General features: G+C 42.9%; 1 protein-coding gene across 1 annotated transcript in view; it reads left to right on the top strand.

Moving 5' to 3' along the window:
• Positions 1-225: 225 nt before the first annotated feature.
• LOC148342208 (uncharacterized) overlaps positions 226-16,541 on the top strand; it is a 29,259-nt gene continuing 12,943 nt past the window's right edge. The window contains exons 1-6 of the mRNA XM_088288100.1: positions 226-319; positions 7,916-7,978; positions 8,378-8,668; positions 8,765-8,983; positions 9,412-10,156; positions 13,329-14,057. Of these exons, the coding sequence (XP_088144226.1) occupies positions 226-319; positions 7,916-7,978; positions 8,378-8,668; positions 8,765-8,983; positions 9,412-10,156; positions 13,329-14,057 (2,141 nt within the window). The remainder of the gene's footprint in view (positions 320-7,915; positions 7,979-8,377; positions 8,669-8,764; positions 8,984-9,411; positions 10,157-13,328; positions 14,058-16,541) is intronic.

Raw genomic sequence — 16,541 nt, 5'->3', positions numbered from 1 at the left:
CTGGACCCAAAATGCGAGGGAGCAGGGATGACGGTAACTTAAAGGGATTTATTTAACCAAACAAAACCAAAAGGCAAACAAGGACAACAAGGTGGCCGTGAGCTAGATAACCAAGGGAAGACTAAACGTGACAAAAACTGGGTTGAGGACGAGAACAAAAACCGAAACAAAATAACAAGGGACGTGAACGAGAGCGAAGGCGAGATTAAACACGTGAACGAGAACATGAACATGAACATGAACATGAACCAGGAACCAGGAACCAGGAACCAGGAACCAGGAACCAGGAACCAGGAACAAAATGCGGTCGTGGCAGTCCGTGATGTGCGGCAATGACCCGACCCTGCGTTGTGGGTCTGGAAAGCTTAAATAGTCCAAGTAATCAGATGAGCAGATGGGGACCAGGTGTGTGATGGTTGACGGGGAGCAGGTGTGTGGCTGGTGAGGACGAGTGCTAAGGGGAACGCCCCCACTCAGCTGAACAAACACAAAAGGCAAGGGAAAAGGAACGTGACCAAAACAATAACAAAAACACCTGACCAAACAATAACAGAAAAGCACATGGCAGGAAGGAGGGATGAAAATAACAACAAACACACTGACATGCCCGATGCGGGTCATGACAGCGAGGACGACTGATTCAACCTACATTACCCTTGACATAAAAAAATTCCAATAAAAACTGAAGCTGGGCTGAAAGATGGGGCGCATTTTTCCACTGTGCTCGCCCGAGTGCAGTTTTCTCGTGAGATTAAGAAAAAGCTGCCCAGATATCTGTCTTTGTACTATTTCCTGAACTCCAGAAATGGAAGAAACTAAACATCGGAACTTTAATCAGTTGTTTAGTCTTTATTTGACCCTTTTCTTCTTGAGTACAAAAAACGAACACGTACTGGCGTAAGTTTGGCTTTTAAAGGTTGATTTACTAACTACTTCTCATTTCCACTGTGACTCAACTCCAACAATGCTAAAGCTGCTGCTTTATGTTATTCATATAGAATTTTTATTTTAAATTCCCCTAGCTCTTCTTTTTGTCTTTTCTATATTATGTACGTATTAATAACTGTTTGTTAATGTTAATAAAGTTTCTGACAAAAAACGTCTTCGTAAATATTTATCATGTCACTGATGGTGGAGTGGTACACTCGCCTGAGTTGTGTGCAGGCAGCGTGGGTTCAGTTCCCTCTCAGTTACGGTGTCTATGTCTGCCCTGTGACTGGCTGGCGACCAGTTCAGGGTGTTGTGCGCCTTTCGCCCGAAGTCAGCTGGAATTGGCTCCAGCCCTCTCCCGCGACCCTGTTCAGGATAAGCCGTGTGGATAATGACATGACATGACAAATATTTGTCATCTCATCAATATTTGCACAACAGAGTACTGAGCTTCGAGATCCTCACGATAATAGTTCTCGAAACTATATTTCTCATCAATGTAGGTTAGTTAAGGGATATTTTATTGACAATTTAATATCAATCTACAAAGACAGAAAAAAATTTGGTGGTGAGGGGGCGCGAATCTTTTTCTTCTTGGTAGGGGCGGGTGTGAAATAATTGAGAAGCACTGCTAGTATTTGCAGACATTATATCCATACAATCTTGCAGCCCGATTGAACCACAGCATTGTAGCAAGTTCGGTCGGAGAAACGTAAACGTCCCACTGCTGTTCCAGCAGCGGCTTCTCCGGGCATAGGCGGAAGTGATGCGAGAGATGACTCGCCAATGTGGCGTTAATTTAGTTATTTTGTTAATTTTTTTTATCAACCGAATTAAAATATTATATAAAATAAATATTAAAATAGAACAGCCAGGTGTAAAAAAAAACCCACTGAGGCAATGAAATATATATGGAAAATACGCGCTTAAAGCATGACGTCATTAGCAAGCGCGCCGCTTCCGAAGGACCTCGACCACATCCACCGACCCGTCCACATCGGAACAAAAGCAGTCCACCGCTAAATTCTAATGATTTAGTGTGGAACTGACTGTAATTTTCTCAAAGGATGTCCAGTGCTACTCTAAAGGACTACGACATAATTCATTAAGTCTTTGTGTCCCGATAACCTCATCTTCGCGCGTTGATGCTTTTCGGCCTAGTTAGCTTAGCTTGTTAGCTAGCTAGCCGCTAACAAAAAGAGGCACATGACTCATCGCCAAGCAGAGATCAAGTGCGGATTTTTGGGAATTATCATTTGAATATGTGTGAAAGAACGACACCCATGTACAAAGTGGATCTTTGTGGAATAAAAGAAGAGAACGAGCAACATCTTCAACTGCTGGACGAAGTTTGCAACCAGCCTCGTGTTGTGCCACTCAAAGCAGGTTTGTACACGTTTTACTCTCATTTGCTTTGTCAAGAACGACTTTCTATCGTTAAAAATATGCATCACAACATTAAGTTGTTTGGGGAAATGCGTCCAAGGTTATTGCCGCTTTATTTTTAAATATTGCCTTTTACTTGCAGGTCTGCTGAACATTTGTTTTTGCCAAATGAAATCAGTGCAGAAAATATATGCAGAAGAATAACCAATAGGGGGGGTGAACTCCATGGTTTTTTTTTATAAAATTTGAAATGATTATTTAACATTTTACATTTTCTGGTATTTCTATCTTGTTCAAGCAATTCCTTCCGGAAGGAATTCTGCCTGACTCTAAAGAATGTGCACACTGGGGCGAAAACATCAATGGTGGTTGATCAATTTTAGTGGATAAAACACAAAATATTAAGTTTTTTAAAAAAATCAAGCACGTAATGGTCTTATTTATTTATGAACTTTGTACTGGCTTGGTCGGGTGAGAGTCAATGAACCGCCGGTGGATCTGCACTGTTTTGTGCACATGTGCATAGTTTCACCCCATCCAAACATTTAAAATACATTGAATGCATCCATCCAGAGTTGCACGGATCTCATCAGTGAACAAGCGCATGCTGCAAGGAATGCATCTGCATCTTTGGCTTACAATGGGCTTAAAAAGGGAGTACGTCACAACCCCCTTTTCTACCAACAAGGCCAGGAACATTTATTTCCCGGTCATAAAGTTCCTGTGGCCCAGGTGGTTTGCATCTCCCCCGCAACTCATAGTTCCTGGTAATTTATGCAAATGACAATGTTGTGTTACTTTGTTACTCATTACTCACACCCTATGGCTGTTAAGCATTGTTGCAGTTCCAAAATAATTCAGTGAACTCTTAAAATATTGTGGTGTATCTTAGTCGAATTTGAATACATATTGGATAACTTTAAAATATACAGTCATTATTCAAATATGTCAACATGAAAGTCAGAGTGAAAGTGTTGTTGCTTAATGCTTGTGTAGGGATTTTGACTCTTCAAACATAATGTTGTTTTAAAATTTATTTAAAAACAGAAATTTTATAAAAAATAAAAAGGGGAATGTTGAATGTACGAGCAGGCTAAATGTAAATCATGCAATAAATAGCGACTCTGATGCCAGGGCCCCTTTATTTCTTTTAGAGATCCAGATTATAATGGAAGCAAAAATACCCACAATGAAACTTTCTCTAAATGCAAAAAGAAATACTTGTAAACATATTTCACTTGAAGGATTCCTATTCTATCAATGACATTATTTTGCGATGGCCCCCAGTGGTCTGCATCAATATGTTAGGGTCCCACAACAGGTGTTCCATCAGACGCACACAATAGCCTGTGTGTGCTAACTTCAGCTAGCTTCCAGAAACGTCTGTGACTGTCAGGAATCAAATCGGGCATCAGCCGCAACGTGCTTCCTTTTTAAATGCTCGTTTATCACTGTTGTGCGGCTAAAAGGAGGTTTACATCGTAGGACGTAATTTTGTGAAATGCCCCATGGTCCGATCCAAATCGGGGTCGCACGCATTGCTCCGTGTGCGGCAGGCATAAGTCAAGGTAGCACGGTAGAAACAATATCAGACAAAGTCGCCGCATGAGGTTTGACTTGACCAAACCAAATTTGTGTTTGTCTTTTTGTGTCCTGCAGACGTCTGTGAAAACGATCTCCGTTCTGTGAAAGAGGAGCCAGACTTGACTCATATCAAAAAGGAGGAGGAGGAGGAGGAGATCAACAAGTCACCAGTGAACGTTGTCCCTATAAAGAGTGAAGATGAGAGTGAGGACAACAGAGGGGCGGAGCCTACAAGCAGCAGTTCAAGTCATCACGTGACAAAAGAAGGTAATGAAGACCACTGGGGGCCATCACAAGCACAAAATGAGGACACATTATCAGGCGCTCGTGACGATGATGATGATAATGAGCAAATTAAACGTGAAAGGGCATGTCACACTGACTCATCTTCAAAGTTGTCTTTAAAACTGCACAAAAAAACACACAGTGGAGAAAAAACATTTTCCTGCTCAGTTTGTGGCAAGAGTTTCTCTCAAAAGTCAAGTTTAAAAACGCACACAAGAACACACAGTGGAGAAAAACCTTTTTCCTGCTTGGTTTGTGGAAGATACTTCTCTAGAAAGGCTAATTTACAAATTCACACAAAAACACACTGTGGTGAAAAACCTTTTTCATGCTCAGTTTGTGGTAAAAGCTTCTCTCAAAACTCAACGTTAACAAGCCACACAAGAACACACAAACAATGGAGAAAAACCTTTTTCCTGCTCAGTTTGTGGTAAATCTTTCTCTGTAAAGTCAAATTTACGAATCCACACAAGAACGCACAGTGGAGACAAGACATTCAGTTGCAGCATTTGTGCTAAAAAATTCGATCTGAAGCTTAAAAAAGGACAAAAAAACTGAAGGAACCGACTCTTTGCGGTAAGATGTGATTTTGAATAAAATATGATAAATTGAAATTTGCAAAGCTTTTTTATTGACACTAAGCCTATGTGATCATTGCCAGAAGAACCATTGTGTCTGAGTGATGATGATTTTTTTTGTTTTTATATCAAACATGTCATGTCTTTATCCACACCGCTTATCCGGTACAGGGTCGCAGGAGGGTGCGGGAGCCTATCTCAGCTGACTCCGGGCGAAAGGCTCACTACACCCTGAACTGGTCACCAGCCAGTCACAGGGCAGACATAGACAGTGAGAACTGAGTGGGAACTGAACCCACGCTGCCTGCACACAACTCGGGCAAGTGTACCACTACACCATCAGTGGCTTTATATCGAACATAAATAAAATTAATTGCCTTTGCCTGGAACAACATTTGTTAACGTGATGCTTTTCAGTTGTCTTTTAAATCGTACCTAATGGAAAAGGTGTGAGAAGAAACGGTGCTTATGAAATCGGTGCCTTCCACCATCATCAATAAAATCACTTGTTCCACTTGCTCAACTGGCCTTCATTACGCTGTGAAAAGGTGAAAAACTGAACTAGAAGTTGAACTTTAAATAGAACAAGAAAGATAAATGCAAGTAGTCTCAGTTTCTCTCAAAGATTTTGGAATGTCAAGAGTGTAGCTACACCGGTCCAGCGAAAAGGCCACGATTCAGACTGATGTCCAGATTTTCTTTTTTTATTTCTCTTCCTTTGATGGCTTTAGGAAATCACGTGACACAGTGAAAACTACAAATACATACACGCCGAATGAGTCCTTGAGGCTAATGCAAACAATGTACATTAATAAACAAAGTAAAAATGAAGAAAGGCACAAATGTCGTGTGCACCTCCTGAACACAGTGTATTTATCGCTCTGCTGATGCACGGTCCGTTCCTGCTTTCGTAAATCTTCCCGCTTCTTTTTTTTTGTCACCACGGAGGAGAGGATCCGCATTACGCAGTTCGTTGCTGCGCGTCTGAATTGCAAAAGTGAATCACCGTAATTTAATGAATACTGAAACGAATAATTAAATATTTAAGTACCTAAATAAATACAGAAATATTTTTTAACACTCTAACATTTACATAATAAAACAGCGACATATTCAATTTAAAATTCACAACCACATACTGAGTTAATTAAATTCATAATAAATATAGAAACATTTAATAAATATTGAACGAATTTTGAAAGATAAAAAATAATGAATGAAATTTTAAGTATTAATTAATGCAATAAATAAATAAAATAATTGCACACATATTTAAATGAACAAATATGTTGACAAATATTCAAGATTGAAATAAAAATAATTAAAAAATATTGAAATAATTTTTATGTATTAAAAAAATTAATAAATATTGTCGTATTATATAAGCAAGCTTAAATAATTCCATGAAAATCGAATTAAATACTGATAGTGGTAAAGAATAGTAAAAGAAAAAAATACTTAAATAGTGACGTGCAAATAAATGAAAAACAACAGACAAATCCCTGATGAAAAATACAATTTATCAACATTTGACAAACGACAATGTGAAATGTTGATCTGAGAGATTTCTTTCTTGCGTATTCATATTCTTAAAGAACCTTAATTATTTTTTTCTTTTACTTTTTTAGTTACTTAAGAGCTCAATCCACGTGAAATATCCCCTTGGGAGATAAAAAAAATATCTCATGCAAAAAATAAAGCGACTAATTGTTTTTGAGGACAATCAAGGCACCATAGCACTGGCGAAAAAGCCTGTAAAAAGGCAAAGGTGCAAATATGTTGACACCCTCCCGCGACCCAGTACAGGAAAAGCGGTGTGGATAATGACATGGCATGACATTTGGAATACTGTCCAACCGACAACATGGTGGCAGATGTTTCAACAAAACCAGCAACGAAAGTAAAATTCAATACATCTGTCAAGTTCATATTTGGGAACTAAAATGTTTGTTCATTTGCATACGGTTTAAATCTTAAGTTTTTCCGATGTTTAGAAGAATATGACAATGATTTGCATAGCAAATAGTGACATCTGTCGGTGAGTTGATGACAGTGCCCCACACGGCCAGCAGCCAATCATATCACAGCGGGGTGTGTCCTGTTCTTCCGCTTTCGTGCCGAACAGACTGCCGTTTTCAAGCAGGGGATCCATTCAGCGCTACTTTAAAAAACGACACGATCTTTCATTCGTCTCGTCTAACAAATAGAAGCACAGAGATCAAGTGCGGATTTGTTGAGATTGTCAGGGGAGGGATTTCACTGGTCACCACACCATAGAGTCATGGTTTTAAATCAAAACCAAAAATATCTCTGAACATCTTACAAGCAAACAATGAAACAAAGAAATAAAATTATCACAAAACGTGCATCTCTCATGCCATTCATATCCTCATAAGAAATAAAAACAACACAAAAACAGTACTGATGCATTCCGGGAGCCTCAGCCAATCAGATGGCTGGTTAGAGAAATGTGAGTGGTGTGCTTTGGGCAGTGTGTTTTCATTTATTTTTTTGCAGTCTGTTGTCTAAACCTGTGATGTATCTTGCTTGCAATAACATGAATGATAAGACAGACTACAACATCGTGGACAGCTGCCATTTTGTCCAGCTTTCTCCTGCACCATCTCCAAACACCGTATTCACATAATATATATGTCACAGTCAATTTGAAGCAAAGATGTCTCAGATTTTGGCCGGCAGGGTGTGCTAACATGCCCTCTGAAATACCTCAAGGGGAACATGCCCGATGGTCGAGCGAGTTGCTCAGTCCATATAATAGGCGAGTCGCATTACAAGGCGCGTCATATGTTTTGGGGAAGATTTAAGACTTTAAAGTGCGCCTGATGGTCGCGAAAATACGATAACCACGATGAAACTATCTCTAAATGCAAAAAGAAATACTTGTAAACATATTTCGCTTGAAGGATTCCTATTTTATCAATGACATTATGTTGCGATGGCCCCCAGTGGCCCCCATCAATATGTTCGGGTCCCACAACAGGTGTTCCATCAGACGCACACAATAGCTTGTGTGTGCTAACTTCGCTTAGCTTCCAGAAACGTCTGTGACTATGTCAGGAATGTAATCGGCATTAGCCGCAACGTGCTTCCTTTTTAATTGCTCGTTTATCACTGTTGTTGTGCTGCTAAAGGGAGGTTTACATGGTTGGACGTGAAGCCACTGAAGGAGGAGCTTCAAGACCTCGAGCGCAGAGGTATTATCGCACCTGTTGACTGTAGCACCGATTGGATCAGCAGCATGGTGGTAGTACAAAAACAAAATGGCAGGCCAAGAATATGCATTGATCCAAAGCCCTGAAACAAGGCTCTCAAGCGCAGTCACTTCCCATTGGCAACTATTGAAGATGTACTCCCAGACTTGTCTAAAGCTAGACTGTTCACAGTGTGTGATGTTAAAAGTGGTTTCTGGCATGTCAAACTTGAAGAGAATTCTAGCTACCTGACCACATTCTCCACCCCATTTGGGCGCTACAGATGGCTCCGGATGCCCATGGGGATTAGTCCGGCACCTGAGGTTTTCCAGAGGAAATTGAATCAAGCATTGGATGGACTGCCTGGTCTGTATATCATTGCTGACGATGTGCTTATTACAGGCCAGGGTGAGAGACAGGAAGATGCGATAAGAGACCATGATGCAAAGTTGAGACAGTTTCTGGACAGATGTAAACAAAAGAACATTAAATTGAACCCAGACAAGTTCAAACTGAGACAGGCTGAGTGCAATTACATTGGACACAGGCTCACAGCAAGCGGACTGAAAGTAGACCCAGACAAGGTCCGTGCCATTGAGCACATGCCGAGGCCCACAGACGTCAAGGCAGTGCAAAGACTGTTGGGCATGGTAAACTATCTGGCGAAATTTTGCCCCAAGCTTTCAGACCAATGTGAGGTACTGAGACAGTTGACATACAAAGATGTTGAATGGGAATGGATGGAGCAACATGAAACGGCTTTTGCGAAACTTAAAATGATGATTGCAGGTGCTCCTGTCCTGAAGTATTACTGCCCTGAGGAGGATTTAGTGGTGCAATGCGATGCATCGGACACTGGTTTGGGGGCAGCACTAATGCAGAAAGGCAAGCCCATTGCTTTTGCAAGCAGAGCACTCACGCAGACGGAACGTGGCTATGCTCAGATTGAGAAAGAGTTTTTAGCCATGGTTTTCAGTGTCGAGAAATTTCATCAGTTCACGTATGGCCGTAAGGTCACTGTCCAATCCGATCATAAGCCGCTCGAGACAATTGTGAGGAAACCTCTGTTGAGTGCTCCAAAGAGACTCCAAAGGATGATGCTGCGCATTCAGAAATATGATTTGACTGTAGTGTACGTTCCTGGCAGGGACATGTTACTGCAGACACGTTGAGCAGAGCATATCTCCCAGAATGCTCACCCCTGGGCTCTGTTGAGGCTGACATAGAAACTGTTAACATGGTACAGCACCTCCCTATCTCCAGTGACAGCCTGAGCAGGATTAGAGTAGCTACAGAAGAAGATAGAGCGCTTCAAACGCTTATTAAGACGATGCAACAGGGATGGCCATCAGACAGAAGATCAATAACGCCGGAGATCAGGCCATACTATTCGTTTCAAGGGGAGCTGAGTCACCAATATGGCATTGTTTTTAAAGGTGAACGTGCTGTTATCCCTACCGCACTCCAGAAGGACATCACCAGCCGTCTGCATTCATCTCATCTAGGTGTTGGAGGATGTCTGAGGAGAGCCAGAGAATGTGTTTTCTGGATTGGCATGAACGACCATATTACAGCACATATCACTCGTTGTGACATCTGCAGGTCAGTAGATGACAGACAACAGAAGGAAACACTCAACCCACATGATTTGCCAAACAGGCCATGGGCAAAGGTGGGCGTCGACATTTTTCAGTTAGAGGACAAGAACTACCATGTGACAGTGGACTATTACTCGAATTATTGGGAAATAGACTTTTTGCCTGACACTAAATCTGCCACGGTGATAAAGAAACTGAAAGCCCACTTTGCTAGATATGGCATTCCCAGCACTGTAATTTCAGATAATGGACCTCAATACTCATCGGAGGATTTCCACAGGTTCAGTCGGCTGTGGGAGTTCGAGCACAAGACATCATCTCCAGGTTACCCTCAGAGTAACGGCAAAGCAGAGTCTGCCGTGAAGACAGCAAAAAGACTTTTGCAAAAGGCAAAAGGGGCTGGGCAGGACCCATATCTTGCGTTATTGGATCACCGCAATACACCGTCACAAGGACTAGACTCAAGCCCGGCGCAAAGACTGCTGAGCCGCTGTACAAGGACACTGCTCCCAGTCAAGCCCAGCCTTCTTCGGCCCAAAGTGATTAGAGCAGGGCCAGTGCTGCTGAAAAATCAATTCCGCCAGTGTGCTTATTACAACCGCTCTGCTAGGGATCTCGATGCATTAAAACCTGGCGATTGTGTTAGGGTTCAGCCTTTTCACCCCCACACTAAGTGGAGGTTGGGCAGAGTGAAAAACTGTGTTGATTGCAGATCCTATGACATTGAATTGGATTCAGGTGCTGTTCTGAGAAGGAACCGTAGACACCTCAGGCGTGCTCTGGGAGATCCACATGTGGGGCCAATTGACATGGAGGCTGAGGATCCACCAAACACCCAAGCGAGTCCAATACAACCTCAGCCAGCCGCTCCGTCCGATAGGGATAGGCCGATGACAACTAGGAGTGGTAGAGTTATTCACAAGCCGCAGCGGTACAAGGACTTTACTACTTAATCACATGCTTTCGGGATTCTTATTTTTAAGGGTAATTGTAATTGTGGAAAAAAAAAAAAAAAGGGTGGGATTCCTCCTAACAGAGGAGCACTGTTTTGTTTGGGATGTTGAAATTGCATCTGTCACTGAGAAAAAAAAAACCTGTTGTCTCAGCATTGTTCACATTGTATGTGTTCGGCACCAAGTCCAATTTAAAGGACAAGCTTTCCAAAAAGAGAAAGGATGTAACAATATGGTATGCTGTGTTATCAGGTGCATCAGTAGGGGGCACTGCAGGGCAGTTGGATGTGTGTAAGCCTGTTGTTATGACTGCAGGGCATTCGAGGAACACGTTGTTGGAAATAAACGCTGGCCAAGTTGGGTCAGAGCAAAGAAACTGGACTTGTATCTTTTCTTAGAAAACCCCACTTAAACAGGGGTGGGTGTGAAATAATTGAGAAGCACTGCGAGTATATGCAGACATTATATTCATACAATCTTGCAGCCCGAGTGAACCACAGCATTGTTGCAAGTTCGGTAGGAGAAACGTAAACGTCCCACTGCTGGAGCAGCAGCGGCTTCTCAAGCCAAAGGCGGAAGTGACGTAAGAACTGCCTCGCCAATGCGGCTTCAATTTATTTATTTTGTTAATTTTTTCATCGACCGAATTAAAATATTATATAAAATATACATTAAAACAAAACAGCCAGGGGTAAAACAAACACAGAGGCAAAGAAATATATTTGAAAAATACGTGTTTAAAGCATGACGTCATTAGGAAGCGCGCATCTTCGACCTCGTCCACATCCACCGACCCGTCCACACCGAAATAAAAACAACCACCGCTAAATTTTTCTGATTTAGTGTGGAACCGACTGTAATTTTCTCACAGGATGTCCAGTGCTACTCTAACGGACATCGACATAATTCATTAAGTCTTTGTGTCCCGATAATCTAATTTTCGCGCGTTGATGCTTTTCGGTGCAGTTAGCTTAGCTTGTTAGCTTAGCTTGTAAGCTAGCTAGCCGCTAACGAAAAGAGGCACATGACTCATCGCCAAGCAGAGATCAAGTGCGGTTTTTTGGAATTATCATTTGAAAATGAGTGAAAGAACGACACCCAAGTACGAAGAGGAACCTCGTGGAATAAAAGAAGAGAACGAGCAACATCTTCAACTGCTGGGCGAAGTTTGCAAGCAGCTTCGTGTTGTGCTACACAAAGCAGGTTTGTACACGTCTTACTCTCATTTGCTTTGGAAAGAACGACTTTCTATCGTTAAAAATATGCATCACAACATTAAGTTGTTTGGGGAAATCGTTCAAGGTTATTGGCGTTTTATTTTTAAATATTGCCTTTTACCTGTCGGTTTGCGAAACATTTGTTTATGCCATATTAAATCAGTGCAGAAAATAAATGCCAAAGAATAACCAATAGTGGGGGGTACACTCCGTGTTTTTCCCAGTATAAAATTTGAACTGATTATTTTACATTTTCAATTTTCTATTTATATCTTGTTCAAGCAATGACTTAGGGAAGGAATTCTACCTGACTCTAAAAAATGTGCACACTGCGGCGAAAACATCAATGGAGGTTGATGAATTTTAGTGAATAAAACACAAAATGTTAAGTTAAAAAAAAAAGTACGTATTAGTCTTTTTTTTATTTATGAACTTTGTACTGTCTTGGTCGGGTGAGAGTCAATGAACCTCCCGTGGCTCTGCACTGTTCTGTGCACGTGTGCATAGTTTCACCCCATCCAAACATTTAAAATACATTGAATGCATCCATCCAGGGTTGCACGGATCTCATCAGTGAACAAGCGCATGCTGCAAGGAATGCATCTGCATCTTTGGCTTACTTTGGGCTTAAAAATGGAGAACGTCACAACCCCATTTTCCACCAACAAGTCCAGGAACATTTAGTTCCTGGTCATAAAGTTCCTGTGGCCCAGGTGGTTTGCATCTCCCCCGCAACTCAAAGTTCTTGATAATTTATGCAAATGGCAATTATGATGTATCAGAGGGAGGTCTTGTGTTACTTTGTTACTCATTACTGACACCCTATGGCTGTTAAGCATCATTGCAGTTACAAAATAATTCAGTGAACTCTAATAATATTCTGGTGTATCTTAGTCTAATTTTAATACATATTGGATAACTTTAAAATACACCTTATTCATATATGTCAGAGTGAAAGTGTTGTTGCTTAATTTATGCGTAGGGATTTTGATTCTTCACACGTAATTTTGTTTTCAAATTTATTTAGAAACAGAAATTTTATAAAAAAAATTAAAAAGGGGAATGTTGGAATGTACTAGAAACAATATAAGACAAAGTCGCCGCATGAGGTTTGACTTGACCAAACCAAATTTGTCTTTTTGTGTCCTCCAGACGTCAGTGCAAACGATCTCCGTTCTGTGAAAGAGGAGCCAAACTTGACTCACATCAAGAAGGAGGAGGAGGAGATTAACAAGTCACCAGTGAACGTTGTCCCTACAAAGAGTGAAGATGAAAACAAGGATGAGAGTGTGGACAAGAGAGGGGCAGAGCCTCCAAGTAGCAGTTCAAGTCATCACGTGACAACAGAAGGTGATGAAGACCATTGTGGGCCATCACAAGCACATAATGAGGACACATTATCAGACGCGCATGACGATGATGATGGTGATAATGATGATGATAATGGGCAAGCTAAAGGTGAAAGGGCACGTCACACTGACTCATTAACTTTGTGTTTAAAAGGGCACAAAAAAACACACAGTGGTGAAAACCCTTTTTCTTGCTCAGTTCATGGTAAAAGCTCTCAAAACGCAACGTTAACAAGACACACAAGAACACACACTGGAGAAAAAAAATTTTCCTGCTCAGTTTGTGGCAAGAGTTTCTCCCGAAAATCACATTTAACAAGCCACACAAGAACACACAGTGGTGAAAAACCTTTTTCCTGCTCAGTTTGTGGAAAATGCTTCTCGGAAAAGACATATTTAACAGAACACACAAGAACACACAGTGGTGAAAAACCTTTTTCCTGCTCAGTTTGTGGCAGAAGCTTCTTTGATAAATCAACTTTAACAAACCATAGAAGAACACACAGTGGTGAAAAACCTTTTTCCTGCTCAGTTTGTGGCAAGAGTTTCTCTCAAAAGGCAAATTTAACAAGTCACACAAGAATACATAGTGGAGAAAAACCTTTTTTCTGCTCAATTTGTGGAAAAAGCTTCTCTCAAAATTCAAGTTTAACAATCCACACAAGAACACACAGTGGTGAAAACCCCTTTTCCTGTTCAGTTTGCGGAAAAGGTTTCTCTCAAAAGTCTCATTTGGTAAGGCACATGAGAACACACAGTGGTGAAAAATCTTTTTCATGCTTAGTTTGTGGAAGAAGCTTCTTTGAAAAGTCAACTTTAACAAAACATAGAAGAACACACAGTGGTGAAAAACCTTTTTCCTGCTCAGTTTGTGGCAAAAGCTTCTTTTTCAAGTCAAATTTAACAAGTCACGCAAGAACACACACTGGAGAAAACCCTTTTTCCTGCTCAGTTTGTGGCAAGAGGTTCTCTCGAAAGTCGGTTTTACGAAGCCACACAAGAACACACAGTGGAGACAAGCCACTCAGTTGCAGCGTTTGTTCTAAAAAATTCGCCACTAAACAGCAAGCTGAGAGACACAATTGTGCTGGTGACAATAGCAGCGATCCTTGAAGCTTAAAAAAAGACAAAAAAACTGAAGGAACTGACTCTTTGTGGAAAGATGATGTTGGAGTTCAGTCACCATGGAAATGAGAAGTAGTTTCGTAAATCAACCTTTAAAAGCCAAACTTACTCCAATGCGTGTTAGTTTTTTTGTACTCAAGAAGAAAAGGGTCAAATAAAGACTCAACAACAACTGAATAGAGTTCCGATATTTAGTTTCTTCAATTTCTGGAGTTCAGGAAATAGTACAAAGACAGATATCTGGGCAGCTTTTTCTTAATCTCACGAGAAAACTGCACTCGGGCGAGCACAGTCGAAAAATGCGCGCCATCTTTCATCCCAGCTTCAGTTTTTATAGGAGTTTTTTATATCAAGCGTAATGTAGGTTGAATCAGTCGTCCTCGCTCCCTCCCACGGCACGGGTCCACGTCCAAGGGAAGGTCCTCCCCAGGTTAGTCATCGTCTGGATAAGTTGATTCCCGTCTGGTCCCTAAGACTGGCACGCCAAGGCTGGCCTTCCCTGGCGGGCAGTCTCTCCGTCGCTCGCCTCGCTGGAATTCCTCTGGAATCTTGTCGGCGTGCATGTGTGTGCAGGTATACGTGTATGTGCAAGTATGTATGTGCGTGTGCTCCGATCTCCAATTGTTCTGTCTTTCGGAATGTGTTTTTTTTATAGCGTCTGTGTGAGTCCTCCAGTGCCCAATTTGGTATGTTTGCATTTCTACAGCCAATGTAGAGAATGTGCTTCATCGTATTTGTCCATGAAGTGCTGTGAATGTGAGGGCAGCTCATGGAAATGCAATGTGCGCAAATCGCAAAATTCCGAACGAACTGGCGAGGCTGCCCGGCTCACCGTGGCTGGTCATCGGGGCCGGGAGGCGGCGCAGGCGACGCAGAGAGAGGAAGCAGAAGCGAGGTTGCAGGTCCGGTGTCTTGCAACGGCTGCGACGGCAACCCCATAGGCAGCCACTACCGAGTCTGCACCTCACCAACGCCAGATCCGTGGTCCACAAAATCGACGACCTGGGATTACAAATCCTGGGAAACCGCTATGTGCGCGATAGCAGTGTGATCGTCGTCACGGAAACCTGGCTGCACGCAGACGTCCCCGACGCTAGCATCCAGCTGGCCGGGCGCTCGCTACATCGCGCGGATCGGACGAGGGACACCGGTAAGAGGAGGGGCGGGGGGCTCTGTGTTTACGTGCATGAGAACTGGTGCGGCGATAGCACGATCGTCGAGAAGCACTCTTCCCCCGACATCGAGTTCATGTCCGTTAAATGCCGGCCTTATTTTCTCCCGAGGGAGCTAACGGTAGTGATTGTCACAGCTGTTTACATCCCTCCCGACGCTAGCACTAGCACGGCGCTCTCGCTACTCGCGTGCGTCATCAATAAACATCAGCGGGCCCACCCTGGTGGCGTTCACGTAGTAGCGGGAGACTTTAATAAGGCCAATTTAAAGACTGTACTCCCAGAGTTTCACCAGCATGTCAAGTGCCCAACGAGGGGAGACAACACTCTCGACCATGTGTACTCGAACATCAAGCACGCATACAGAGCCCTCCCACTCGCCCCTCTCGGCCAGTCAGACCACCTGTCCTTGCAGCTCGCACCTGCGTACACCCCTCTCAGACGCAGATTCAGGCCCACCACAAAGACTGTAAAAACCTGGCGTGACGACGCCATGAGTGAATTACAGGACTGCTTTCATGACACAAACTGGGACCTCTTTGATCATCAGGACCTTGATGTCTACACGCATTGTGTACTGGACTACATCAAGTTCTGCATGGAAACTGTGTCCCTACACAGGACTATACGGACCTTCCCAAATGCGAAGCCCTGGATGTCCAGCAGGGTTCGTTCTCTCCTCAAGGCCCGTGACGCTGCCTTCAGGTCAGGCGACAAAGCCCAGTACAGGGTGGCTCGTGCTGACCTGAGCAAAGGCATCAAGCTAGCCAAGGCAAACTACAAGGGGAGGCTGGAGGCCCACCTTGCCAGTAACAGGCCACGGGAGGTGTGGCAGGGTCTACGGAGCATCACCAACTTCCGTGGCAGCAGCACGACCTCTGTAGACCCGAGTGCATCGCTGGCAGAGGAGCTTAACTGCTTCTTCGCTCGCTTTGACTCGCCCCAACCGTCACACCCCCGCACTTCAAGCTCCAACTCCCCCCCACTCATCGTAGAGGAACACGATGTGAGGCGCGCGCTCCTGACGGTCAACCCCAGGAAAGCTACTGGACCCGACGGAATACCAGGCAAGGTCCTCAGAGCATATGCCCACCAACTGTCACATGTTTTCTGCAGGATCTTCAACCGCTCCCTGGCTCAGGCAGTCATCCC

Source organism: Idiotropiscis lumnitzeri, chromosome 2 (assembly GCF_059441095.1).
Source record: "Idiotropiscis lumnitzeri isolate Australia: NSW breed Sydney's pygmy pipehorse chromosome 2, RoL_Ilum_1.0, whole genome shotgun sequence".
Lineage (NCBI taxonomy): Eukaryota > Metazoa > Chordata > Actinopteri > Syngnathiformes > Syngnathidae > Idiotropiscis > Idiotropiscis lumnitzeri.
The sequence above is the reverse complement of the archived record's forward strand: the minus strand, read 5'-3'. Positions and strand labels throughout refer to the sequence as shown.